General features: G+C 41.2%; 2 protein-coding genes across 4 annotated transcripts in view; both read right to left on the bottom strand.

The window, feature by feature from the left end:
• LOC131675264 (proliferation-associated protein 2G4) overlaps window positions 1-18,104 on the bottom strand; it is a 651,851-nt gene extending 633,747 nt beyond the window's left edge. For 2 of the 3 annotated variants that reach the window (XM_058954185.1, XM_058954184.1), the window contains exon 1: window positions 17,849-18,104. In XM_058954185.1, coding sequence (XP_058810168.1) covers window positions 17,849-17,930 — 82 coding nt within the window. In that variant the 5' untranslated portion in view covers window positions 17,931-18,104. The remainder of the gene's footprint in view (window positions 1-17,848) is intronic. The other variant, XM_058954186.1, reaches the window with a different exon arrangement.
• Window positions 18,105-20,955: 2,851 nt separating this feature from the next.
• Window positions 20,956-21,459, bottom strand: LOC131675277 (uncharacterized). Its single transcript, XM_058954203.1, has one exon. It carries the CDS (start codon window positions 21,457-21,459, stop codon window positions 20,956-20,958), a length of 504 nt encoding a protein of 167 aa, XP_058810186.1.
• Between the last annotated feature and the right edge of the window lie 6,028 nt (window positions 21,460-27,487).

Genomic DNA, 27,487 nt, shown 5'->3' with positions numbered 1-27,487 from the left:
TAGTCGCACCCTCACCCGAGCCGAACGTAATTTCTCGGTGTCTGAACGGGAATGTCTCGGGGTGGTATGGGCCATTGAGAAATTCCGGCAGTATGTGGAAGGCTATCATTTCAAAGTGATAACTGACCATAGTTGCTTGAAGTGGCTGCGGAATATGAAGAATCCCACGAGCCGCCTAGCAAGATGGGCCCTGAAGTTGAAGGGGTATATTTTCGACGTGGAACATCGGAAAGGGCCCCTGCACCACGTGCCCGACTGTCTGTCGCGAATGTATGAACCAGAGGAGGAGGAAGAAACGATGATCAGCGCGGTGTCATGGTCCGAAGAGGTAAAGGATGAATGGCTGCTGGCTAAGAAGCGAGAAATACTGGATAAGCCGGAAGCGCATCCGACATGGAAGGTCGTGGGCGGTAATGTCTACACTTACCGCCCAGGCGGATCCCTTGGAGAACTGATCGACGACGCTGATGACTGGAAGATAGTGGTACCCAAGGAACATCGAAGGAAAGTGTTAGAGGAATGTCACGACGCCCCCACAGCCGGCCATCTCGGGCGTGATAAAACGATCGCCAGAGTAAGGAGGTTGTACTACTGGCCTACGCTGATCGATGACACATCGCGTCATGTGCGTAACTGCGTGATATGTCAGCAGTGTAAGGTCGAACAACGCTCACCGTATGGGCTGATGGGGAGGCGACAAGTTAGCAAGCCGTGGCAAATCGTCGCCGGAGATATCTCCGGACCTTTTCCCCGCAGTGCGAAGGGCTATGAGTATATCTTAGTCTTCGTCGATCTATTCACAAGGTGGGTCGAGTGTATCCCTATTCGGAAGGCTATTGCCAAGACAATCGTGCGAGAATTTCACGAGAGGATCTTGGCTCGCTTCGGAGCGCCAGAGATATTCCTCTCGGACAATGGCACCGAGTTCAAGAATAAGTTAGTCGATGAGTATCTGCGCGAACAAGGGATTCAGCACGATCTGACGCCCGTGTTTGCCCACGAGCCAACCCGACCGAAAGATATAACAGGACCCTGAAGACGATGATAAGGTCATTCATCGAAGACGACCATAAGAATTGGGACGATAAGATAAGTGAACTGATGTTCGCTCTTAACACCGCGATACACAGCACAACCAAGGTGAGCCCTGCCATGCTCAACTATGGGCGGCAACCTTTACCGCCCGCCACCCTTCGGCGAGAACAGGAGCAGTTGAGCCAGCGGCGGCTCGAGGATCAGGCTCGTTGTGAATGGGCTGACCACATGGGCCTGCTGCCCGGGTTGCTAGAGACAGCAGCCGAGAACTCGCAACGAGAGCAGGCCCGACAGGCCAGATCGTATGACACGAAGCGTCGAAAAACCCCGTTCGAAGTAGGAGATTGGGTATGGCGAGTCAATCGAGTGCTGTCATCGGCCGCTAAGGGAATCACGGCGAAGCTGGCCCCGCCATATGCGGGACCATACGTCGTTTCCGAGAAGTTAGGAACGAACACCTTCCGCTTAGCAAACCATCAAGAGGAGTTGGAAGGGGCGGTACACGCGGAAGACCTCAAGCCTTTCCACCAAGGCTCCGAAGACGACCAGGAGGAAGAAGAACAACCACCGATGGAAAACGTGGCGAAGAGCGACCCGCCCCAGGCGTGCGAGCGGCCGAGCGACGGCAACGAAGGCGAAGATGCGACGGTCGCAGGCGCGGGCCTGCCCGATGGTGGAGAAAACCATCCGACACGCGCGGACAGGGAGGCCTCACCCCCACGACGCGGGCGAGGGCGACCTTGCAAAATAACGCTGCCAGGAGCAACCGCCAAACCCAGCGCCCGAGGGAGAGGCCGGCCAAAGAAATCGGTAACGACGGTGCGTCGAGAGATAGGTCACGTTGCGAAGCGAGTCGACCTCGACGCGAATGCTGCGACGCGCGCAAGGGGACGACCCCGAAAATCATAACTATTCTGCGAGCGAGCATTTCATATCATTCCATTCCCCTCCTCACCCTTCATCACCATCATTTCACCATGTTACAGTATGGAACAGATCATCAAGGACACCGTGCAGTATTTCATGAGGATGATCGCCATGTTCGACATCCCCGAAGACGTCAAGGAGCTGCTCGACGTCGCGGTCATCGCCCTGGGACGACGCCTCGCCGAAGCCGCGGAAGCCCACGGTCAAAAGAACCGGGAGCACGAGCTCAGCGCGGCCCTTCAAGAGCTGGCAGACACCCTGATGGACCAAAAGATAAGGAGAACCATCAGGGACTGCCTTGGGCACGCGGGGGCGAAATTCCTCGTGGAGGTCCAGCGTGCCCAGAGGGACGGCCGTCTCAAAAGCGAGCTCCGTTACGTCCCGGCTACCCTGACCGAGGTAGAAGAGGTGCCGGCAGACTGGTCGGTGAGGGCAACCGCGTCCTTCGGAGGCCCTCCCCCTTCAATGAGGACAACGGGGGACGAATTGTTTGGGCACTTCTTACCCATGGGCTCTGGGCGGCCCATCACCAACCGGGACCGCCCCTCGTCCCAGTTCCGGGACATCGGAACTAACACGGGGGTGCCCAGAAGATGGAACGTGGGCGTGCAGGTCGGAGGAGCCGCCGGCTCCCGAACCCGGAATTCGGCCGTCAACACTGACAGGACCAGCGTACCCCAGAGGATCGAGGTGGCCACCAACACCGTGGAGGCGATGACAATCAACGCCGCCACCATGACTGACCCAGTCGGTTTTGGGTCCCGCGGAAGAGGAGAAGAGACCGCACCAGCCGAACTCACGGAATCCGCTCCATCCAGATCCGCGCACACCTTAGCGGAAACGCCCTGGCCATCACGACGATACCCGTTATTGGCCCGCCCCTACAACAGGGATGACTGGCCAACAACGTGCCTGGAGTGGCCGCAAGAATATCCGGCCGAGGCGAAAGAGCGCTCCCTGGCATTCGCGCTGAGCGAAGTCGGCAGCGCATGGAATTTCGTACGCCTGGTCACCCTCGGTGTACTCGCCCGGTTCGGGAATTTCATCCGAGGCCCCGGAACCGAGAGATTCGCAGAAGAGTGGCTGGAGAAGTGTGCGCGTTGGCAGGCCTACGTGGGAGCCGTCCGCCACGCGCGCGAGTCACGAGTGCCCCCATACCATCCGACGGCCGACTCACACTTCCCTACAGCCGAGCCGCCAGAGGCAGAAGAGGGCGCGAGACAGCCTCCACCGCTCGCGCCCAGATACCGGGGAGAAAGACTCTTCCAGTCGTCCTCCGCAACCAACGTCCCGGTCGAGGCAACGTCGTCGGGAGCCCACAGCACAATAAACGTGGCTGTGAACAAGAACGGCGGTATTGGCCCCTCTGGGCAGTGCGGTTCCGCACCGCCCCGAGACTTCAAAGTCAAGCGGTCCAGGAGAAACTACGACCCGGCTCGCCAGCCCAACCCCAACGAACGGGACCCACGCGGGGTAAGAGGCGGCGAGTCACGATCGGCGGTCGAGGGATGCGCAGTGTGTGAGTACCCAGGCGTCACGAGATCTAGCCGGTGCCCAAGGATACGGGACCATCGGCAATATAGAGAGTGACGTAAAAATAAAAACGTGAATGAAACCAGCATTTGTCCCTCATTTATCCCTCCACCCATCCACTCCTTACTTTCATCAAGCGATTTTCCCCTTTTCGCGTGCCATGCGCGGGCCAGCTGCGCAGAAAAAACCGTGCGCGAGCGGAGAGTAGAGAGAGAGGACGGTGAGGGGTGGGGGTAGTGAGGAGAGACATTCACGTGTGAACCGGCTTGCCGAACGGAAGATACAAAGGAAGGTCACTGCTCATTAGACGATAAAGGAAAAAAGTGGAATCGAAGAGCAATACCGAAGCAAGTACGCCAAGAGTGAGTGTCGTCGCCCAGGTGACACCGGATTTGAAGAGTGTCGAGAGGACCAAGAGGAGGAAACGCCTCCCGGGCAACGAGAACCATCACGTGAGCTCGGAACCTGAAGAATCGGCGGTTAAAATCTCTTGCGCGGAAATTACAGAGAGAAGAAGTGAGTAACCTCCCTGACACGTAATTAACTGCGAAAAGGTCGCGTTAGATTAGGCGTGCGAGAGTAGGTCCGTATATCCCTCTCTCGGCAACCTTGCGTGCGCTATACTGCAAGCCTTCTTTGTGATTATTATTTGCACTACGGATGAAGGCTTGATTAAATAAATCGCTGTTTTCCACATCACAACGACGGTAGATTTTAGGTTTGCCACGTCAGCGCTAGTTTATATCCTCAGTGATTGAGCGGCCACGCATGCGCTGACTACTGCGCACATCGCTACGAGTCTGCAGTGCGCTGTCACCGTCTTTGGTGGGAAGTCACTAACAATTTGAAAGTTTCGTGGATTCAAACTAGTTTCTAAGTGATATGATGCGTAGTTTAGTTGCGTAGTGTTTAGTGCGAAAAATTTAAGTGCGGGTGAGCTAAATTCTTCTCCTATTTTTGGCCGTGGCATAACGTATTGGTGGTCTGCTGTGGACTGAAATTAGTTTAAAACCAAAATTGTAAATAGCGTTAAATTGATTGAAAATAGGGTAAAATTAGGTTGTAAATAGTCTGTAAATATAGTGTAATTAGATAGCTTATTATGGGACCTGCAAAAAATTTGCGTAGCTGTTCCCACTGTAAGCAGCGTGTAAATTATAGCGCAGATAGAGTGGTTTGCTCCACGTGTCAGCGGATTTGCCACCGAAAGTGCTTAACCAAATTGCTTGAGAGTGCAAAAACTGCGGATTGCTGCAGGCAAAAACTGTCTTCAGCACTACTCTCGGATGGAGATCTGCTTAGAGCTCCCATCCTGCCGCGAGCATTGGACCAGGCTGAGGCGCGTGCGCGGAAGGTCTCCGAGGCCAGGGGCCTCGATTTGGATAAGTCTATTGCGCTGTCTCTGTATGGCGTTTGAGAGCGAGGACAAAATCCCGGAAAATTGGGGCACGTTGCAACAGCACGAGCGGGATGCTATTTTGTTTGGTAAGGTGCTTGGCAATCAGCGTATGATAAGCCAGGTATTGGCCAGACAGAGTGAGCTATATCAGGCGCAAGCTGAGCAGTTGGCAAAAATCGAAGCCCTTGAGATTGCTGCTCGAGTCCAGGCGGACGAGACTGACCAGTTGAAGGAGCTAAGGAGCCATGGTACTCCCCTTGCAGAGGTTAAAATTAATGGCATACCGGCTGATTTTCCTGGCAGCGAGCTGGATGTCGCAGTTAAAATACTAGACATTCTCAAGCTTCAAAACCTTACCAACGATATCCTCTCAGCACGATTTGTTAATTTTAAAAATCAAGCTAACGAGCCGAATAACCAGCCGCAAAAGTCAGCGAAAGTGACTAATAAAAAGTCAATTATTGTAAAATTTAAGTCTTGTCAAATTAGAGAGCACGTTCTCGTAAACAAACGAGCGCATGGAAATATTAGCCTGAATGACCTTGGATTGGGATCGGATAAAGATTTTGTAACGCTCTACGAAATGCTCCCCAAGATGATATATGAGCTTAAAATGCTTGCGAAGGACAGAGCTTCTAAGGCAGGCTATAAACACGTTTGGGCCAAAGATGCAGTTGTTTTTGTGCGCAAATCGGACAAGTCCGAAACTATTACTATCTCTTCTGAGGAAGACCTTAGGCAGATAGAGTGACAACTAATGGATCCATGTGTTAAGCCAAAACCTGTGAGCGGCAATAATATTAGGTTTGCTCACGCAAATGTTAACTCCCTTAGAGCGCATGTCGATGAGGTCTAAGAATTGGTTGCCGAAAAGAAAATTGATGTATTTGCAATATGTGAGACCTGGCTTAATCCAGATATTCAGGATAATGAAACTTTGGGACAAAATCCCAGTTCAGATCAGGTCGAAACCGACTGTTGACTCCTTTAAGGTTGCTTACTTTAATCATCTTTTCAATAAAAATAGTATTTTCGAGGAGGAAACCTTGGTGACAGCATGAATTTCAAATACATTTCCGCCTGCAGTTCATGAGATCTGACTTAATTAATTAATTATTAATTAAAACATAATTAATAATGAATTGTATTTGTTATATTAATTGTTATTATATACTTGCGCGCCTAATCCGAATATTCACGAGAGGTTGTTTCTTTTTCTTTAAGTGTTAAACTTTCAAAAACTTTCTAATATTTAATGATCTATTACGTAAGATTATATAGCTTAATTATTAGGTTTATTTGTAATACGATCGATGTACTTACAATTATTTACCTTGTTCTATATCTAGACTAATTATTTTATTTTTATCTATTTGCTATGTTCAAATTATATATTTTATATCTATATATTGTTAATACTCAAATTCAATATTGTACAGTGCTATATGGCCCAAATAGGCCTTAGCATAAATAAAGCAAATTTCAATCAAAAAAATCTCTCTCTTACAGCAAAACACCGCGCGTGGTAAATGCGCGACTGAGCAGTGCGTCATTCGAAAAAACTCTCGGCCTTTTTCTTTATGGAATGTGTATCGACTGTTAAGTAAATAAAAGGTGTCTATAGTTGATCGGCTGCCTTGTTTATTGACGCGGGCAGAAGCCCACGTGCCTCCACTGCCCAGCCACCCGAACCCACCGACTTCCCCGCGTGAGCAGTGCACCGAACGCTCATTCGCCAAGCAGCCGGGAGGTAAGTCTTCCCCCGATGAAGCGGCGGTTAGCTTCGCAACGAGGAAGCGACGGTGAATGATCTTTGTTAACGGATACAAATTTATTTTCTCGGATAAATCACAACCGTTACAAGTTTTTTTGTTTATCTCTGGCATTTCTATGTTTTTGTTGTTGGGCATATTACTTAAGTCTTTTCCCACGTTATGGAAGAATTCGTTCATTTTATCGGCTATTTTTTGTATGTCCGTAATTTTAATATTGTTCTCAGTAATGATATCGATATTATTAGTTTTATTATAGTGTTTTTCCCTAATTTGTTATTTAGTATTGTCCATAGATTTCTAGGGTTGTTGGTATTGAGTTTAATTTTTATTCTGTCAAAGTTTTTCTTAGCTTTATTCATTACCTGGTATAACGTTTTAACATAATTCTTATAATTTTCTTTTTTTACTAGGTTATTGGGATCTTTATTTCCAGATGTCATAGAATTTTTCTTTTCTTTTACACGAATGAATGTTGCCTTAGTTATCCAGGCATTTCTTGATTGGTTACTATTATAATTATTTTTGATACTGTAATTTGCTGCATTTATACATAATTGAATATTTCTTAATAGTTTCGTAATAGCTTGATTATAATCTGCTATAGTTATTATTTCTGACTAATTTATTGTTTTTGTAAAATTTATTAATTTGTGAAAATTTATTTTTGGATTGTTATTAATCTGCTTTATATTTTTTTTAATGGAATTTAATGTCATTATAATTGGATAATGATCATTAAAAGGTACATTAAGTAGATAAGTATTGTATTTAAAATTTTCTAGTTTTATGAAAAAATTGTCTATTTATAAGCCCTTTTTATTATCATCTATAGAAGGTCGGGTTATGGAGTTGTATCCTGGGCAGTAACCATTTTCTAGTAAAAGTTGTAGAAATTCTTGATCTAGTAATTTTTGACTTAGTGTGTCACAATTAAAATCGCCAATTAATCTACAATTTTTCTTATTTTTATGTATTAGCAAAAAGTTTTTTATGCTTGCTAGAAATTCTGTTTTGTATATGTGGTGTGATCTGTAGATAGTTAATAATACTAGTTCTTGTTTATTTTTGAGCTTAATTGTAGTATTTACAATTTTTAGCTTATTGATTTGAATGTTTTCAGTAGTTTCCGTAATTACATTGTTTATATAGATTACAACACCATCTGAGTTATTCAATTTACTATTATTATAGTGCATAACATAACCATTTATATTGAAAAACTGATGATAATCAAGATTCTGTGATTCTGTGCATACTGTAATATTCGATTTTTTTCTAAGCTATTAAAAGTTAATAGTTTATTGTAATTAGCATTTAAGCTATGTATATTTACCCAAAGTATTACATCATTTTCTGTTTTTAACAATTTATTTAGAGTGGCTGTGCTGTTGGCATTTATTTCGTTCGTAATAATTACATTGTCCGACTCCATTATTTCGTTTTAATTATTTTATTGTTACCTGTTGGGCTTCGTGTAGATAAAGAGGCGATTGTCACACAGCTGTTAATTCTAAATCGTTACTTCGCGTTGTGAATTATTGCGCTCTACTTTACCAAAAAACCTTTGATAATCAAATAGCATTAGGTAATCTGGCACTTCTATGAATTTTTTAATTTTCTTTTTAAGAATCTCACAGTTTTTGCTGTCATTCGCACAGTGAGTAACATCACAATTACTTTTAAATTTGATATTGTAAAAAGTGCAATTCGGGTATTTGGGTGTGTCACAACTGCACTTATCTGCTGAGTGTTTGCCAGCGCATTTCATACACGTGTAGAGTTTAAGCCTCTCGTGTCGGCTACAGGAAAAACTCTTACGCAAGCTATCGAGGAACTTATTTTATTTAGATGGGAGATCCCGAGTTACTTAGTCACGGATAATGAAAGGAATTTTTGTAGAAACGAATTTCCATCGACGTTAGACGAGTAAAAAATCGTACAGATACTCTATCCGCCATACCATTAACAGGCGAACTTCGCCGAACGAGCGATCAAGACGCTAAGCTGATGGCGGCGATTTTCGTAGATCAGGACCACAAAAATTGGGATAAATATTTGCACGAATTTAGACAAGCAATGAACACGACGATTCAGGTGATTACGGAAGTCTCACCGGCGTTTTTAAACTTCGGACGTGAGCCGTAGCAAGCGAAGAGTCTGCGACGCGAAATGGAAGCGCGAGCGCCGATCATCCGCTCGTTAATTAAAGATTGGAGTGAGCGAATGGCGAGGCTTGATGCGCTGCGCGATTTAGTTATCAAGCATATTGAGGAAGCGCAGACCCGGCAAAAGAAACACTATGATAAGAAACAGCGTAAAGCGGAATATTCGGTCGGGGACTTGGTTCTGAGACGTACGCATACGTTATCAAGTGCGAGCGCGGGTAGAAATGCCAAATTGGATTCGAGGTTCATTGGCCCGTATAAGATCTTGCGTATAGTTTCGCCAGGAGTTTACATTTTAACCACGGATAATAAGAAGCAATTGCCAATGGCTCACGTGTCCGAACTTAAAAGGTACATACCTCCGCGAAATGCGAGTGCAGGCAGCCGGAGGTAAATGTTACTGTGTGGTGTGATTGTTGTGTGCGTGTGTGTTAGTAGCCGAAGACAGGACCACTGATGACGCAACCATTATGGTAACACGAGATACGGTTATGTATGGGTTATACACGAGATATGGATTATGGTTACGCGATTAATGAATTATTTACTAATTGTATATGGAATTTTTATTACAGACGACACAGCGATGCATACGCTAGAGCTGTAGCGCAGGAATCAGGAGAGACAGCTCGGCCAGAGATCGTGTCGGTAGATGATAGGGAAGCCGCGAACGAGGACATGACGAGGCGGAATGAGGGCGAAGTCGCCGAATTCCTGCCCGACGTGGGGGCCGAGGTAGACTTCGTCGTGGATACGCGAATCGCGGTGAGGCCGATGAAACCGGACAGCGTTGTCTGTCCACCGGGTCGAAGTGCCGGTGAGAAACGCGGAGCGTACGCTGGATTCCCGCCTTAATATGGTAAAGCCGACGGTGAGACGTGGGTTTAATAACGAAGTTGCAATGGCGGAACCGCAAGGCCAGATCCTGCCAGTGGATGCGCGACCACTCACCACGGAGGCGAGTTCGCCAAGTGTGTGGGAGGGTCGCGAGACGATTTCGACGCTGGTACTCGCAGAGATTCTCGGGAACAGTGAGTTGAGCTGCGCGGACGAATTGGGTTGGTGGTGGACGAGCTCATAACGCCGGTGGACCTGCTACCGCAGCGTCCACTACGGTTCGGGGTGTCAGAGGACCCGTCCACATCAGATCGCCCGGATTCGGGGGTTCGGATGCCGCCGAGCACAGCGACTCGCGCTGGTTCGGGTGTCGCGTCGCCGTCGGAATACTTGCAGGAGCTCGAAAAAAAGTAGCGGAAGAATGCTATGGCACCTCCAAGAAGCGACGCCGTAATAGAAAGACGCCGGATTTCGGGGGTTATGAACCCAGGTTCTTGACTGTCGCGTTAGCAGCTCGTAGCACCTCTATAGGGAAGGATGCAACTTGGGAGTTGCCGGTGCAGCGCCGGGGGTTTCAAAACCTGTCTCCGATATCGGAGGTATCGGATGAGCAGAGCGCGTCGGGTTCAGTCTCCGGTTCGCTGAATGGGGATGGCGGGACGGCCGCGGAAAGTGCAGTGTTGGTAGATTCGCAGGTCACAGAACAAGCACTGGCCCCGGGACCTTCGGAGGTGGTGGCCGAGCGACCGGCTAAGCCATATAACGTAGGAGAGGGTAAAGACAGGTATCGCGTGTTTCCCGATGGAACACGCGTGCCTGCTCCGCGAGCAGGAGTAAGGGTGTACCGTCGCCGCGAAATGCGCGAGGCGAGGGAAGCCGAGGCAGCAGCGACGAGATCGCAGCTGCGGCCTCAAAACGCCGATCGCCGCACAATTGAGCCGGCGCAACAGAAGCGTCAGGTTGAGGGCGACGTACGAGGACGCGATCCTGTCGCGGCAATCCTGGCTGAGTTGGCGAGACTCACACCATCCCAGCGCAAAGAAGTTGCGAGGGCGGAACGCCAGGCGCGAGAGCTCGCCGCCTGGGCGCTAACCCGTAACGTAACTCAGGAAGATGCGCAGGGCTGCTAAGGTACCAGCATAGATGACACATAATTATATTTATTTTTTTTTAATTATTTTGATTTTACTTTATTTTAGTATTCGCGATTGTGTTGTATTTAGTTTATTTTCTTTTCATTTTTTTTTATTTAGAGGCGACATCAGCAAACCGTTGTTTATTTTATTTTATTTTTTATGTTTATTAGTGTTATTTGTGTTTATATATGTTTTTTATTTGAAACCTCGGCCTTGTGTCCGGGCGAAGGGAGTTGCGTGGGGTAACCTTCGGGTGCCTCCGGCTCCCGCGGCTCAGCGGGAAGCTGTGACAGGGCTGATAGCGATGTTCGCTAGCCCTGTGCGTGGTACTCTCCTCGCAGGGAGGTAGCGGCCGAGCGTGGCTATGATTGACATAGCATTCACGCGCTCGTGTCGTGTCAGGGCCTGGAGAGGGGAGAGCGCGGCCAGCGAGAGAAGAAGAGCGTGAGAGAGAGTGAGAGAAGAAGAGGAATTAGCGAAAACGCGGAAAGCGCGGCTCGCGCCGCGAGAATTAGGAAAGCGGAGAGAAGTATTGGGAGCAGTTGAGGAGTGACCGTACGCTAATCAGGTCACGGCGAGTAGTGAGTTTGGACGGTGCGCCGACGGAGAGCAAACTAAGATCGAGTGAGGGAGTCTCTTGTGGCGAATCTTCGGCTAATTGGACCAGACCCCACAGCGAATACAATTCGACATTTGAGAAGCTGATCCCGGCCACCAGCCACTAACAAGCCGCCGCCGGTGATCCAGCGATCTCCACTGCCTGCTGGACTGCGGTTTCGCAGACACCGACTCACCACCAGCGAACCACGGGAGGAGCTACCCGGTGGGTTCGATTCTGCTTTTGTTCCGCGATCTCTCTCTCTCACGTACCAGCTCTCGCCCGGCGCAACGCCGCGAACTGAATTGTCACGTTTGACAGTTGAGCGAATCCGCTCCTAAAATATTATAGACTCGTCGCGCATGGTAGCCGAGCGAATACGCTCATAATCGCCGCCTACTGTCGCGTTTCATGGATTGAGCGAGCGCACTCACCATCGTAATTTGTGAGAATCCGTAGATGTAATTTTTCGTTGGCGTAAATAAAGGGATCGCCTTTTTGTATTTATTTCGACTTCTTCTATTCATCTCTCCCGTTATCACGGTAGATTCGCGCCCGTGGAAGTCAGCGCCGGCTTCCTTCACCGGAATAGAATCCTTTAATAAATCGCAGGGGGCACAGCAGTGGCGCATTTGACTGTGTCTTTAAGAATATTTATTCCCCTTTGCAGGTTGTTCATTGCAACCGACATGTCTGGATCTCTCTTAGGGCCGATTTCCTCAGCTCGACGGGACGTTCCTATGGACGTTCATTATTATCACCTTGTTAACTCTACTTCAAAGAAATCCACGGCCCAGCTGCATAAAATCAGCATATACGGGATGGCAACAACCGCCGCATACACGGATCTTCGACACCGTATTACGACGGGTTGCTTGCGGAGTACGTGGACCTGGTTGAGTCTTCGCAGAAGAGCACATCTTAGAGCGACGATTGTCCCACAAGCGTCTAGTTGTATCTAAGGTTACGATCGAGTGTCTCCTTTAGCAACGTATAATTTGGTCTTCCAGGACTCTCTTGTAGGCAAGCCCCTTTCAACTAGGCGCGAAGATCACCGGCGGATGTCGAACGACCGGAAACTTTCGCAAGAATGAGCAAGAGAACTAAGCACACCAACCAACATGTATATACGTATTATATGAACCAATGAGAAGACTGAATTTAAAATAAATAATTCAAATTAGATCGTTACTACCTACAGAAAGCCTGTTATTCATCCATTAAAGCCCAAGCTAAAACTGACTAAAATAGCTTCAAACGAACTGTTGGAAGTAGGGTATACTGAAAAAAAACAGTATTTTTGTTTGCCATTTGCAATTATTTATAAAAAATTATTTAAACAAACTGCAAAAAAAAATCTTTATTTTGAAAAAGTAATTGCGCCAATCGATTCTATGGGAAAAAATTTAGACGGAAGCCTACATAACATTTTTCTGTCAGTCAATTTGTTAGTGTAAATCGGCAATAAATAATCGCAGGCTAGGCAGCAAAATTTCTGCTCGACAGCATCAAAATAATTATTAGAAATGGAACATATTGGAAAAAAAATTAATTTGTATCTTTTACCATTTGTAATTGTTTATACAAAATTATTCAAACCAATTGCAAAAAAAAGTCATTGTTTTGAAAAAGTAATTGTGCTAATCTATTCTACGAGAAAAATTATAACGAAAACTTATGTAACAATTTTTTGTCAGTTCGCAATTTATTAGCGTAAATCGGCAATAACATTTTGAATTCACAAAACTTCGATTCCACAGGTCAGTTCTAACAAATACTAGAATCTGACGGTTAGTTGAAAATGTTGTAATAGAGTCGGCTTGCAACGCCGAATCACCTATCGCTATTACCAATTATTTAGAAGGGGGAGGGCAAGGAAGGCGGTATATCGCTCCTGACAAGGTAAAGAGAAAGGTGGGCGCAATAATCATTCCTCGTATCTTAATAAATTCCTTTATTACATCATGCTACCCTGAGCATACAGTTCGGACATTCAAACGCGCGTCTTATTATCTACACTACAATCTACGATCGCTAAAAGAGATGGCCGGCACGTTAGCGCCTTGCCATCTCGATACCGACTCGATATAATCCAACCTAGGCTAATAACCGAACCAGCCGCGCCGACCCGTGAGAGCCTGGCGCAGCGCACAAGCCGTGAGTAGCCTTAGAGTGAGAATTAGATAGAGAGAGAGATTAGAAATTGACCTGACGATTGACGATCTTCGATGCAGGGCCTCGCCGAAGATGGTGATGGCGTCCGATTGCAGGCAAATCTGTCCGTAGTTGGGAGAACTCGACGAAAGATGGGCTGGATCCGTAGCCGATACTAATGTCGTCTCGGTTCCCTCTTATCTTTTGCGGTTGACTGCAGGGGGTCAGCACACCTCTCTCTGCTAATGGCCACTTTCTACTGCCCGTCGCGAGTACGCTTCCGAGTGCGTGAGAGACTGCTTCTCACGCTCTCCCCACTCTCTTGCCTAATCGGCGGCACGCGGCACCGTCAAGTGCGGCTAGTGTCACGCGCCTGCCTGCACTAATCGTATTCTTTCTTTCTCTCTTATCTCTCTCTTTCTCTCACTCTCTCTCTTTCTCTCCTACAAGAGCGCATAGTAACAGGCGCTCTTGTCGACCAATGACACTGCCTCTCTCTATCCTTCTTCTTCTTGCTCGTTGCGGTGGCGATGCTGAAAACATACAGGCAGGCATCAGGCACGTGAATTATGTGCTATAGGTCTGCCATGAATCCACGCCGATGGTAGGGAGAGATGGGGAACACACGGTGCAGGTCGAATCCACCGGCACCGTTACAATGTTCTGTTATAAAAATATGGAAAAATATAGTATAACTTTGTATAAAAGATACAAAAAAGAACACAAACACCACCAAATAAAAATTCAATGCTACATCAGATTATCTAGAAATAAAAGATAGGTGAAAAACTTCACTTTGTCTTGCCGACACTTGTTTATTGCCGATTTACATTAATAAATTGTGGACTAACAGAAAAATGTTATACAGGTTTTCGTTATAATTTTTTTCGTAGAATCGATTGGTGTACTTAATTTTCTAAACTGACAACTTTTTTGCAATTTGTTTAAATAATTTTTTATAAACAATTGCAATTATCAAAGGGAAAAAAGGGTATTTTTTTCCATTATGCTCCGTTTCTAAAAATTAGTTTGATGCGATCTTACACAGTTTTAGCCTTGGTCTTTAATGGGTTAAGTCCCAAAGGCTAACGAGGACATCACCAAGACAGTAGTAATTACTCCATTTGGTCTGCATGAGTTTCGTTGAATATCGCTTGGGCTACGAAATGCGTTCTAGATTTTCCAGCATTTTATGAACTCACTGCTGCGGGACCTCTTGCTCGTGAAGAACTATTTCGACGATCTCTTTATCCGATTTATTTCGCACAACGAGTAACGTTCATCTTCTACGAGTATTTAACCATCTACGGGAGGTTAGATTATTATACAAATTAGCTAAATGTCAACTTAGCCACCTCAGCATCACCTTCTGAACAAAAAATCACGACCGTCCACGAATTTTGTCAAACCTACGACACTTTAAGCCTCACAGTGCTTCCTGGGCGTCGTTAACTTTTACCACAGAAATATGCCGCATGCCACCCGCATTCAGGGTTCACTAAATGTGCTTCTAGGAGATTTTTCCAAAAGTAATTGCCGCCGGTTGTCGTGTAATACCCAAGCAGACGAAACATCAACAATACTCATCGTAGTTTAACTGCCGTTGTGGAAACTACATTTCTGGCATCGACTACACCATCATCAGCCGACTACGGATGCATCGAACTTGGCGATCGGAGCCGCTCTCCAGCAGTACGTCAACGGTGAATAGCAATCCATCAGATTATTTTCGGACGCTCTTTTCGGATGCCCACAAAAGTGCGGTACAATACCTACGATCAAGAATTCCGCACGGTCTTCAAGGAAATTCAGCATTATCAGCGTTTTGAAAGAACATCGGGTTAGCGTGCTAATGGATCACTGACCGCTGATTTTTGGGACAGAAACGTCAACTGAACTTCCTACTGCTATTCATTATTCATTTCCAACACGTAAGTGGACAGGACAACGTCGTCGCAGACGCAATGTTCAGAACACAAGAGAATGTGGTAGCCGATCCATTGAAAGCCTATCGGCGTTCACACCATCAAATGTAGCTCCAGACCCGTTCATTCCGCTGTGCTCGACAACCCTTCTGACCGATCACAGACATCCTCCCCGACACCGTCATTTTTGCCACTATCGTCGCAGTCAATTGCCTCATCATGCCTATTGCTGCTACGATCTCCATGACCCATATCGAAATCAGACATCACGCTACCACCATTGCCAATGTCTATCGGCCTTATGTCATGCCCATCAAAAAAAACTCGCACGATATATATCCAACATGTTACACTGAAGCGTCACGTTCTACTAGCCTCTAGCTGGTGGTTCAGAAGGGGGAGCAGATATGACAGGTGGGTCTCGCACCAGGTGCTGACACCTTTCGATTAACGGAAACATTAGCGTAGCTTCTAGTAGAATGTCGGGTAAACATCCTCGACTTACGGTGCTAAGCAGAGCACGTGCTCTCTGCATCTAAATTACCAGATAAGTGACTTCTTGCTACCTCAATCACTGTACTTTTCATTTTTGAACTTGGACCCACTCAAACATCAGAAGTCTATCTTGAAGAAGAGTTAGAACTCAAACCGCAACCATATTAGCTTTTACCAGTGGCTATATTGAAGAAGTCGTGATTAAACTTGTGATTGGCTATTGAATGAGTATTTGAGCATTTTAAGCAAAAAAATATCTATTGTAATATTCATTTGTCAACAATTATTGGATCATATCTTTTTTTGCGTAACATTAAGTTTCACGCATGCTAACATAAATGAATTATAATTCCTAAAGATTTTTTTCAATATATATAATAATAATGATTATGAATTTCTAATTTATAAAATATTTTAATTATTTTTAATTTCAAATTTTTAAGTAGCTAATGTAAAAATTTCCAGACCCATCCACAATAGTAAACAAATAAATTTAAAAAAAGTAAATTATACAATATAATAACTCCTGTGACTGAAGGAGTTAAGCAGAATAACTTAAAAGTGGAAAAAAAATTAATTTATTTCACAGATAATATGGATTATAATCTTGACAAGAAACAAATTGATATTTTTTGGGAAAAAATATTTATAACTGACTTATTTTTTATAAATTCATAATACAGCCAATATTATTCATTGCTTTTTTATATTGTAAACAAAACAAGCTCTATATATATTATATTTTAAAAAACAACATTTTAAAACATAATTCAATCAATTGTTTTCAATTATTCATTTGAGCAGCTCATCAAAATGTACTTAACGATAGAAGACAGAACAAACTCATTTGTTTACAAACACATAATTAAAGTAAATAATCCTGTACCTAAAAATTGATATTTTATAAGCAGTTATTTAATATTAGGATTATCAATAGGCGATATGTTCTATTATATTTAGTTCAATTATGACATTTATGGTAAAGTAAATAAGAAAAAAGTTATTTCACTTGAGTAATAAATAATTATTGCAATTTGAAGTAAAATTCTATTAATCCTGCTACCTAAAGGCTCAACAACTATAAATTTTTATAATTTTATTTCAATACATCATTAATATGGATTTAAAAGTATGAATGAATATTTATAATATTGATTATATAATCTTAAAATAGGTACTGCAATTTTACCAAAATTCCAATCATATTGTAATAGCATTAATATTTTAATTGCACCAAAAATATAAAATCAATCCTAAAAAATAGCAACATAGATAATTTAAAAAAATATAAATTACATTTATTATTAAGTTCCTCCAAAAACTTTTCTTACTTATAGTAAAGTATTATAAAAACTGCCGTTATATATTCAAAAAGAACCATAATTATAGTATTGATATTTATTAAAAATGTCCATTCTTATGAATGCTAGTTACTATTAGATAAAATCTCGATTATATGATTGAATTTGTTATTTTATAGATATGCAATTAACCAAGTAAATTATAGTTTCTTAACTCCTACATATATATCAATAATTTTCCTTTTTCTGATAAAAATTGTTAAACAAATATTTGGAGATTAGTAAACTTGATAAAAATTGACTTTTATATTCAAAATAAAACAAAATGAATAAAGAAGAAACCACTTTATATTAAAAAGAAGGTAAAATATTAAATGTTTATTCAAATGAAATTAAAAAAGAAATATCAGCTTGACATTCAAATATGTTTTAAAATTTTTTCAAAGGTGTTTCAAATACAAGTAGAGAGACACGGGATAGAAACTATTTAAAACGTAGTGATAAAGTTGAATAAATTGTAAAGACTAGTTTTCGAGATATAATTTGTAAATCCTAGCTATATTCTTACGATTAACTATTTCTCCAGCCATTTTATATTTTGTAACAACTAAATCCTCTGCTATGGTTTTCTCATCATCTTTTTCAGCCATTTTTTATTCACACGTGCCCAAACTATTTTTAGTTTTAATTCTAATTTAAAATTTAAAGTCAAAATTATAAAAAAATACAAACATGTGCAATATAATTAGATTAATTTTTTAAATTCTAATATAGTGATTCTCGTATACTACAGTACTACTATTATAATTATTAAATATAGCATTAAAGTATTGTTTGTAGAATCGTCAAATCGAGTAAAATATAGATGTGGAACTTAACTTTAAAATATTAAAATTATAAAATATTATCAAATTTTATATAGCATAGGATTGTTTATTAATTACTTATTACAAAATTCAAAATAGATTGTTTGTGCAATATATCGTTTTCTTAATATAAATATTAATATTATAATGCAATAATTTGTACACTGAGGTTACTGAAGTTTCGGTAAACTCCTGTTTATCGCCTCCCCCCTTGCCCCAGCCGGCAAAGTGTAATGGACAGTGAAAATAAAAAATACTTACTTTTTCAAAATTATTAATATTTATGTTAAAAACAACAATCTAATTTTATTGTATGTTCTATCTAAATAGATTATTGGGTTATTTGAAAAGAACATACAAAAAATATAGATTGTTGTTTTGGACATATACATTAATAATTTTGAAAAAGTAAGAGGGGTGTAATTAAAACGAGCAAGGGTACAGTTTTTTTGCCTTGTTTCTTTGCAAAAATATTAAGTATTACTAAAAATATCGCAATTGCAAAAAACGAAAAAATTATCATAGTTTTTATTTTTTTTGGGACAACTGAAGGGGTTTAATTAAAATAATGAGTATTTTTGGAGAGTTGAATTAGAGATATTTCGAATGAGATTTTTTTTTTACTGTCGATTACACTTTGTCGGCTGGGGTAAGGGACGTCTGAATATCCCACAGGAGTCCAAACAGCCCTCTCGGACAAACAACGACGAGAACCGAGCATTCCATCAGAAAACGAAATTTCTATGTACGTAGTATTTCTACATCTTTTTCATATCTAGCAAAACGAGGGGCGGAAGATGATCAGCCGAGTTCAACGAATGAGGAGTAGGAGAGAGCCTAGTAAGAGGTGGAGACAGAAGGCACGGTTCAGGCGAAGGATGAATGACTCACAGCAGGTAGTTGCATTTGCATATTTTGAGATGTTTGTGTTTTCTTTTCTCGAAGCCCAAATGGATATTTTAGTTCAACGCCTGGATTGACGCCCACTATTCTCATATATTTTGGATCGCTAAATTCGAATCCACAATTAGATGTTGCTAAAATTGCGAGGAAATTTGTTTAAAATGCATTTGTTTAAAGAAACCATCAAAAAATAAAATCTTTTCCCCGCCAGCCATTTTTTCATATTAGGGAACAAATAGTAGTCCGACAGAGCCAAGTCTGGAGAATAGGGGGATGTGAAACGAGTTGGAACCCTATCTCCAACAGTTTTGCGGCCATAACTGCTGAGGCGTGAGCTGGAGCATTGTCGTGGTGGAAGAGGACTTTTTTGTGGGCCAATCGTGGACGTTTCTCTAGCAACTTGGTTTTCAAACGATCCAATAACGATGAATAATATTCGCCTGTAATGGTTTTACCCTTTTCCAGATAGTCGATGAAGATTATTCCTTGCGAATCCCAAAAGACAGTCGCCGTAACCTTCCCGGCCGAAGGAATTGTCTTCGCCTTTTTCGGAGCAGATTGCCCCTTGGTAACGCACTGTTTAGACTGTTCTTTGGTCTCAGGAGTGTAGTGATGTATCCATGTTTCATCTACAGTGATGAAACGACGCTTAAAGTCTTGCGGATTTTGCTGGAACAGTTGCAAACCATTCTTGCAACACTTCACACGATCTCTTTTTTGGTCAATCGTGAGCAATCGCGGCACCCATCTAGCGGATAGCTTTTTCATGTCCAAATGTTAGTGCAAAATATTATGTAGCCGTTTGCTCGAGATGCCTACAGTACTAGCAATCTCACGCACCTTCACTATTCCGTCAGCCATCACCATATCATGGATTTTATCAATGATTTCTGAAGTGGTAATCTCAACAGGGCGTCCAGAATGTTCAGCGTCTTTTGTGTTCATATGGCCACTCCGAAAATTTTGAAACCACTTATAAACCATTCTAATCGAAGGTACACAATCACCATAATGTTTATCAAGCTTCTGTTTAATCTCCTAAGGCGTTTTGCCTTTGAAAAAGTAATGTTTAATCAATACACGAAATTCTTTTTCGTCCATTTTTTTGCAACTACTCGATTTCTTTGATTGAAACGAATGTAAAACGCAAAGTAATTGGCCGATCTGGCTGAAACTTGGTGTGTGCTCTTCCAAGATATGCCACTAACTAAAAATAACTTTGATACGCACTAGTAGCGCCATCTCTCTGACTTTGCACGGACATTTCAAACGACCCTCGTACTAACAGAATTTATTGGCTTGAGGAGTAAAATGTACTGTACTCGTGTAAATGGTGTTGATGCTTCAAAAAAAGTCAATGGTGTGAAGGCTTCTGTTGTCAAGAAAACTATTGACTTTGATCATTATTTGGACTGTTTGCAAAATTTATGTATTCATAAAAGAGAGCAATGTATGATCAGATCTAAATTGCACCATGTTGAAACTATTCGACAGAGAAAGATTGCATTGAGTCCTTATGATGACAAGAGACATCTAATTCCTTAGAGTACTGAAACATTAGCACATGGACATTACAAAATTGAATAAGTTGTATATTTATATTTTTAAAACATAGAACAGATATATAATTAGACTCAATCAGTGTTATTTAATTTTAGAGAAAAACCATACAAGTCTGTACGTTTTCAAGAAAAAATTCAAATACATCAGATGATTACGTGGGCAGATGCACATCGAACTGCTCGACAAGGAGAATGGATGCGGATGGCTTGCGATAGAGAACATTTTAAAATGAGAATTCATCGTTTGAGTGAAATCATTACACCAATACCATTACAGAAATGTAAGGAATTTGAAATAAAGAAACATCAAATATATATTTTATAATATTTTATTCATTTACTATTCACATATCATCTTTATGAACATAGCTATTATGAGATTCATCAAATCCCAACCATTTAACATAATAATGATCACCACATTTTCTTACAACTTTTTCTATCAAATAAATATCTGGATATTTTGTCCTAAGTAATTCTTCTTCATAAAATCCGCCAGCAATAGGTTTGTCTTGATAATCTTTCAAACGATAGGTGAATGGAACGGTTTTCATAACTCTATCAATTGTGAAAATTTCTGTTGACCAATTGGGCGTATAACCTTTCTCAAAAATCTCCTTACTTTTGCTGACTCGTACTTTATCACCAACTTTGAATTTTGCATGTTTTGTTAGAGGTCGATGTTTTTTCAAAGACAATCGATTCAATATATCTGGTACTTTGGCTGCAGTCACTTCACTGGGCTTCATTCCAATTTTTCGATGTTTAGAATTATTGTATTGTGAAACTAGATAAGGTAGTATATCCAACCACTTATAATTACCATTTAGCGAGAACTTTTTCCACATCTTATTTTTTAGAGTTTTATTAAATCGTTCACAAATCGACGCTTTTAATTTACTGTATGTAGAGTATATATGGATGTTATGTTTGGTCATTAAACTTTTGAAATCTTTATTATAAAATTCACGACCTCTGTCGAGACATATCTTCTTTGGCACTCGTCCTTTCACAAATATAGATTCCATAGCCTTTGGAACATCTTTTCCAGTTTTTTGTTTGACTGCAACACACCAAGTATACTTAGAAAAGCTGTCAATAGCACACAAGATGTACTTATAACTTTTATTCTCTCGTTCATATGGTATCATTTCAACAAGATCGATTTGATGATGATTTACGTAGATAATTACGATGAGCTGGCTTATAAAGCTCCTCGACGACTGCTTTACGTTTGTTCTCCATTTTTCTTCAAACTCAAAAGTTCTTGTTCAATAGCACTTAATCTCGAATTCAGTGTTGAAATATTCTTGTTGATACTTATCAGTTTTTGTTCAATGTCATTTATAATGATGAAAAATTTTTTCCGACTCGTCACTGACAACTTTTCATAAAAATTTCACATTGACAGCGTCCAAGTCTGTAGCATCAGCAACTACCCAAAGTCTTTTATTTTCTATATGAAACTGACCTAAGCCAAGTGGACCGCGAGTGATATCTGTGGACAATGATTTCAAATGATGTCCAAAAAGATCAATGCTCATCACGATAATGAGCTTAAAACTTAAGCTAACTAACACTACTAATATATTATTTCAGCCTCTCTCAATTCTTCGATTATAGACTGAATTTCATTCACATGATTTTGATTACCAGCTGATGTTTCAGCAATTAATAATCTAAGACGTTCTACAAGCTCATTGGGATCATTCCAATATACATAATCAGTATGAATATCAAGTCGTACAATTTTGTACGGTGACTTCAAAGAAAATCCTCGGCCAGATGATGAGTTAACTGGTGTGTCTTCAATCAACTTAGAAATAATATCTCTGAATTTATCACTTGTTTGATAACGTATATCCTCTTCAGGTTTATAATACTTTTTATGCGCATACGTTTTCTTTATAATACCACTATAGGTGTCTAATTCATCTTCAGTTATAATGGAAGTATCAGGTTTTTTCTTGAACAATAGTTCAATCAATCCAGAACTTTTTTCATAAGTATCTCTGCTTATGACAATTGTATCACCTTCCAAAATTCAATGGTCTATCACCTAACATAAAAGAACCATCTTTCCATTTACGTACTCCATAGATCGTATCCAATGATGTTACTTGATTCCTTTGCAACATTGATAAATACTTGTTAAGTGAATTACTTTCAGATGTGTGAAATTCAACAATATCATCATTTTCCTGAAGTTCATAAGCATTCGATGCTTCATCCAATCCACCATCTTCATCTGATAACTTTTTTAGAGGTTATTTTTTTTTCTTTTCAAACAATTGTTCTACATCATAACTAATTTTTCATCGTCATCTTCTTTTTCTTCTTTTTAAGTTGCAACAGTTTTTATTTTTCGATTTTTTCTACTGAGTAAGTTTTGTTCCATCAACCAACTTTTCAAGTGATTCAATCATAGGCATGAAAGTTTCTTTAACAAATTTTTCAGTTTCTAATCTATCTGGCTTCAATAAATTATATTTCTGTTGTATTGCTTCACGAGCTTCTCCCACCTGACGAAGATCACCAATCTGTTGACTTAAATCAATCATGTTGTCTACTTGCAATCCAGTTGATCACTACGAGTTTTATGTTGAGTTATTTGCATTTATAATAAACTTATCAAAACCTCTTCTAAATCTATCAGCATCTATTTTTCGATCTTTGTCTATCACAAGAAAGCAATAATCTTCTTTCCAACATGAAGAACAAATATCTTTGAATCTTTGATATGACATATCAGTATTTACATGATCGTTATAGATGTGTCTTAAATTCATATCATCTTGTCGAAAAACTATTAAAAAATTCACGTTGTCTCTCACTAAGTGTTTATGTACTTGAGCATATGACTGACACAATTAAAAACAATCAACGTTTCTATGTCTTCCCATACAGTAAAATCCTTTCAGATTATCTTGTTTCTCACATGCAATATCATCAAAAATTATGATAGAGTTTGGTCGTGCTTCCTCTGGCGACACAACACGATCATGCTTGCTGAAAGATAAGTATTCAACACCTTTGATGGGTTCAAGAAGTTGCTCAAGAAATTTATATTTTAGTTGGTTCAGTGACGTAGAATATTGTAACGGGGTGAATGCTCCGTTTTTATTCCGATAATTCGTTCGACGCGCAATCGTACCGAAATGCGCGCGGTGATATCAAAATATTCAAATTCGTTAATCGGAGAGCAGGAGGGGACGGGAGTCAGTCAACCAACTTACTACTAGCAAGAAATGATAACAGTAAAATCATCGTTTAAATTACATGCGAGTTAATTTATTTCTCTATGCTCTACAAAATACTTGGCCCGCGTGTTTATATTTACGTAGCGCGCGTGCGATAATAACATGCAGTGCCGGAGCGTTCGCAGTTCTTTGTTCGCAGAGTTAGCACATGCACGCTACCGATTCTTACAGAGTACGAGGGATTAGTAATTAGTTCCGCACAGTCATATAAAAAGTCGCGATACTAAGCTGGCCAGCTTACCTTATTATCGGTCGCACTATTAGAAGGGGGGAGAATCAAGTTCGTATGTCCGCCTCCGAGATATCAGTCTTTTTGAATAATGTGACTCGCACTCTCGGTTTCGCCCTCGATAGCGAAACATTGCACCCACACACACTCGCACACACTCGTAACAGTAGCGACGAAAGTACAACTTTCGGTTGACGTCTGGATAATTCAGCTGGCTCGCTTCAGCACTCGGAAAACTCGGGAAAACTTCAAAGAGTCAAAATTTATCACGGGAAGCTTCAGAGACTGCTCCTTTATATCCATTTTACATCAAACTCTGAATTAAAACTGATAAATTTTACTATAAAAGAGTTTATATATATAAGTTTTGTGCATTCATTATCAAACTCTCAAATAATGCTCGTCCATGAGAGAAAAAAGAAGAGGAAATCGGGTAGAGGGCTAGTGAACAACTTGATAAATAACTTACCTTTTGAAGTTCATATACCTGGTTATCAGTATTGTCGACCTGGAACAAAGCTATATAAACGATTGGTTCGCAGAGACCCTGGCATTAATCCTTTAGACACTGCATGTAAAGATCACGACATTGCCTACTCTAAAAATAAAGATATTCAAGCACGCAACGCTGCATACAAAGTATTAGCTAATAAAGCTTGGCAACGTGTACGTAGTTCTGACGCTACTTAAGGTGAAAAAGCTGCAGCATACGCTGTTACAAATATCATGAAAGCAAAATCAACTTTTGGAATGGGGCTCGGCAAGAAGTATCTCAAGAAAAGGAAGATTTCGAAAAAACGTTCCAAGAAGAGAAAGACTTTAAGTATGAAAAGATTAATCAGTATGACGAAGAAATCCATAACTCCTTCTAATGACTCAAAAATTGTTATTAAAAGTGCTTTGAACGCAGCACGTAAAAATATGAAAAGTGTTGGTCGAAAGAAAAATATAAATTTACCACGAATACTTCCAATCCCAAAAGTAGGAGGTTTTCTAGCTGCACTCATTCCGGTTTTTGCAGGTCTCAGCGCTCTTGGATCTTTAGCAGGCGGTGCAGCGGGGATAGCTCAGGCTGTTAAACGAGCGAGTTCTGCCAAAAAACAATTAGAAGAACAGAAGAGACACAACCAACATGTTGAAGCTTTAGCTATTGGTAAAGATCTATATTTGAGACCATATAAAGAAGGTTTTGGTATAGCCTTCAATACAACAAGTAAAGTCAAGAAGACTAAGAAAAAAATTTGAAGTAAAACTACCTCATCGTCCTCGAATAAAGAAATATGCTCGCGAATAGCAAATTGCGAACTTTCGTGGTGTTTTTATGAGGAACTCTCTGCCAACACGTCCACGATTCAACGAGTGTGCTGTTGTAAATCTTGATGATAGTTCAGGACCTGGTACGCATTGGGTAGCATATCGAAAAAGTGGCAAAAATGTTTATTACTTTGATAGTTTTGGTGATTTAAAACCACCTCTAGATCTTATGAAATATTTCAAAGTTGATCAAATCAAATACAATTATAAAAAATATCAAAATTATAATACTTATACTTGTGGTCATTTACGAGTATGTTTGAAATTTGTATGTGATTTGCTAGAGTATCATGACAATTACCATTTGTATAAATACTGAGAATTGTGAATAAATAATTCAGTTTTGAACGATCACTCAACATGGTTGAATCATTACCTGAATTTTTCTGGTAGATCATCTATACTAGAAACATACTATTTTCCACCGATAGAACTGGATAGAGATAAAACTTATGTTCTTGGTTTGGTAGAATTACTTACATTCAATTCGATACCAAATGTTGATGTTGGACACAATAAGTTCAAAGTTGGTGACATTGAAATTCAACTACCAACAGGCAGTTATGAAATTGGTGACAGAGATAAATATTTGAAAGGTTACTTGAAGTCAACAGGGATCAAACTTGAAATAAAGCCCAAACAACAATACTTTATGCAGTGAAATAACTTGTAATACACCAATCGATTTTCAATCAAATAACTCTATTGGACGTATGTTAGGTATCACCAAACGGTTGTTGCCCGTAGATACGAGGTCTGTCCGAAAAGTATCGGGCCTATCTTTATATTTTCGTGCTAGCGTTATTCTTTATCATCTGGTGGGTGGCATCCTTCAAAGTAATCCCCACTTGACTGAATAACACGGTTCCATCGATGTTTCCACTTATCAAAACAGTCCTGGAACTCACTTTTAGGGATAGCCTTAAGTACACTCATCGCATTATTTTCAACCGTTTTGTCATCGAATCGGTGTCCTTTCAGTGGTTTTTTTAGTTTTGGAAACAGCCACAAGGGGCTTTAGTTTTGGAAACGGCCACAAAGTCACAAGGGGCTATGTCGGGACTATATGGAGGTTGTCGAAGCAATGCGATATTGTATTTGCTCAAACACTGCTGCACAAGATTGTATGAAAGCGCTGGCGCATTATCGTGATGGAGAAGCCAGTCACCACTTTCCCAAAAGTGCGGCTGTTTTCTTCTTACTGCATCACGCAAACGTTTCAAAATTTGAACGTATTATTCATTATAGATTGTCTGACCTGTTGATGCATATTCGTGATGTACAACACCTTCACAATCAAGAAAAACAATCAACATTGACTTAACATTGCTCCGACTTTGACGTGCTTTTTTTGGTCTTGGCGATTCAGAATGCTTCCACTGTGAAGATTGTTGTTTTATTTCAGGATCATAACCATAAACCCATGATTCATCACCTGTAATAACTTTTCTAAGCACATTATCATCATTATTGACCATTTTCAGAGTGTCCACAGGGATTTCTAAGCGAATGTTCTTCTGCTCTGCTGTGAGCAATTTTGGGATGAATTTCGCACACACGCGTTTCATTCCTAAATTTTCGGTTAAAATTTCTGAAATGATAGTTTTTGGTATCCCAAGGTCTTCTTCTAGTTCTCGCACAGTCATACGACGATCTTGTTCGATTGTAAGTCGCACCCGCTCAATATTATCTGCGGTTTTTGTCGTCGAAGGTCGGCCGGAACGAGAATCACTATCGACAGAAGTGCGACCATCCTTGAACAGTTTATACCACTATTTTATTCGTGTTTTGCTCATACACTCGCTTCCGAAAGCCTTTTGCATCATTTCAATAGTTTCCGAACTCGTTTTTCCGAGTTGAAAGCAAAATTTGATGCAAATTCGTTGATCTTGTTTTTCAGTCATTTTTGACAATATCAAAATCAGTGTCAGTAAGTAACCAATAGATTCGTGAGGCTTTACTGCTGACGTTCCTGTCCGGTAGAGGTCGCTCGAACACTATGGCGCGAAGATATAAACGTAGGCCCGATACTTTCCGGACAGACCTCGTATAAATAATGTCTCTGACATGCCT

Source organism: Phymastichus coffea, unplaced genomic scaffold, assembly GCF_024137745.1.
Source record: "Phymastichus coffea isolate CEN01 unplaced genomic scaffold, Cenicafe_Pcof_1.1 PCOF00018, whole genome shotgun sequence".
Classification (NCBI taxonomy): Eukaryota; Metazoa; Arthropoda; class Insecta; order Hymenoptera; family Eulophidae; genus Phymastichus; species Phymastichus coffea.
The sequence above is the reverse complement of the archived record's forward strand: the minus strand, read 5'-3'. Positions and strand labels throughout refer to the sequence as shown.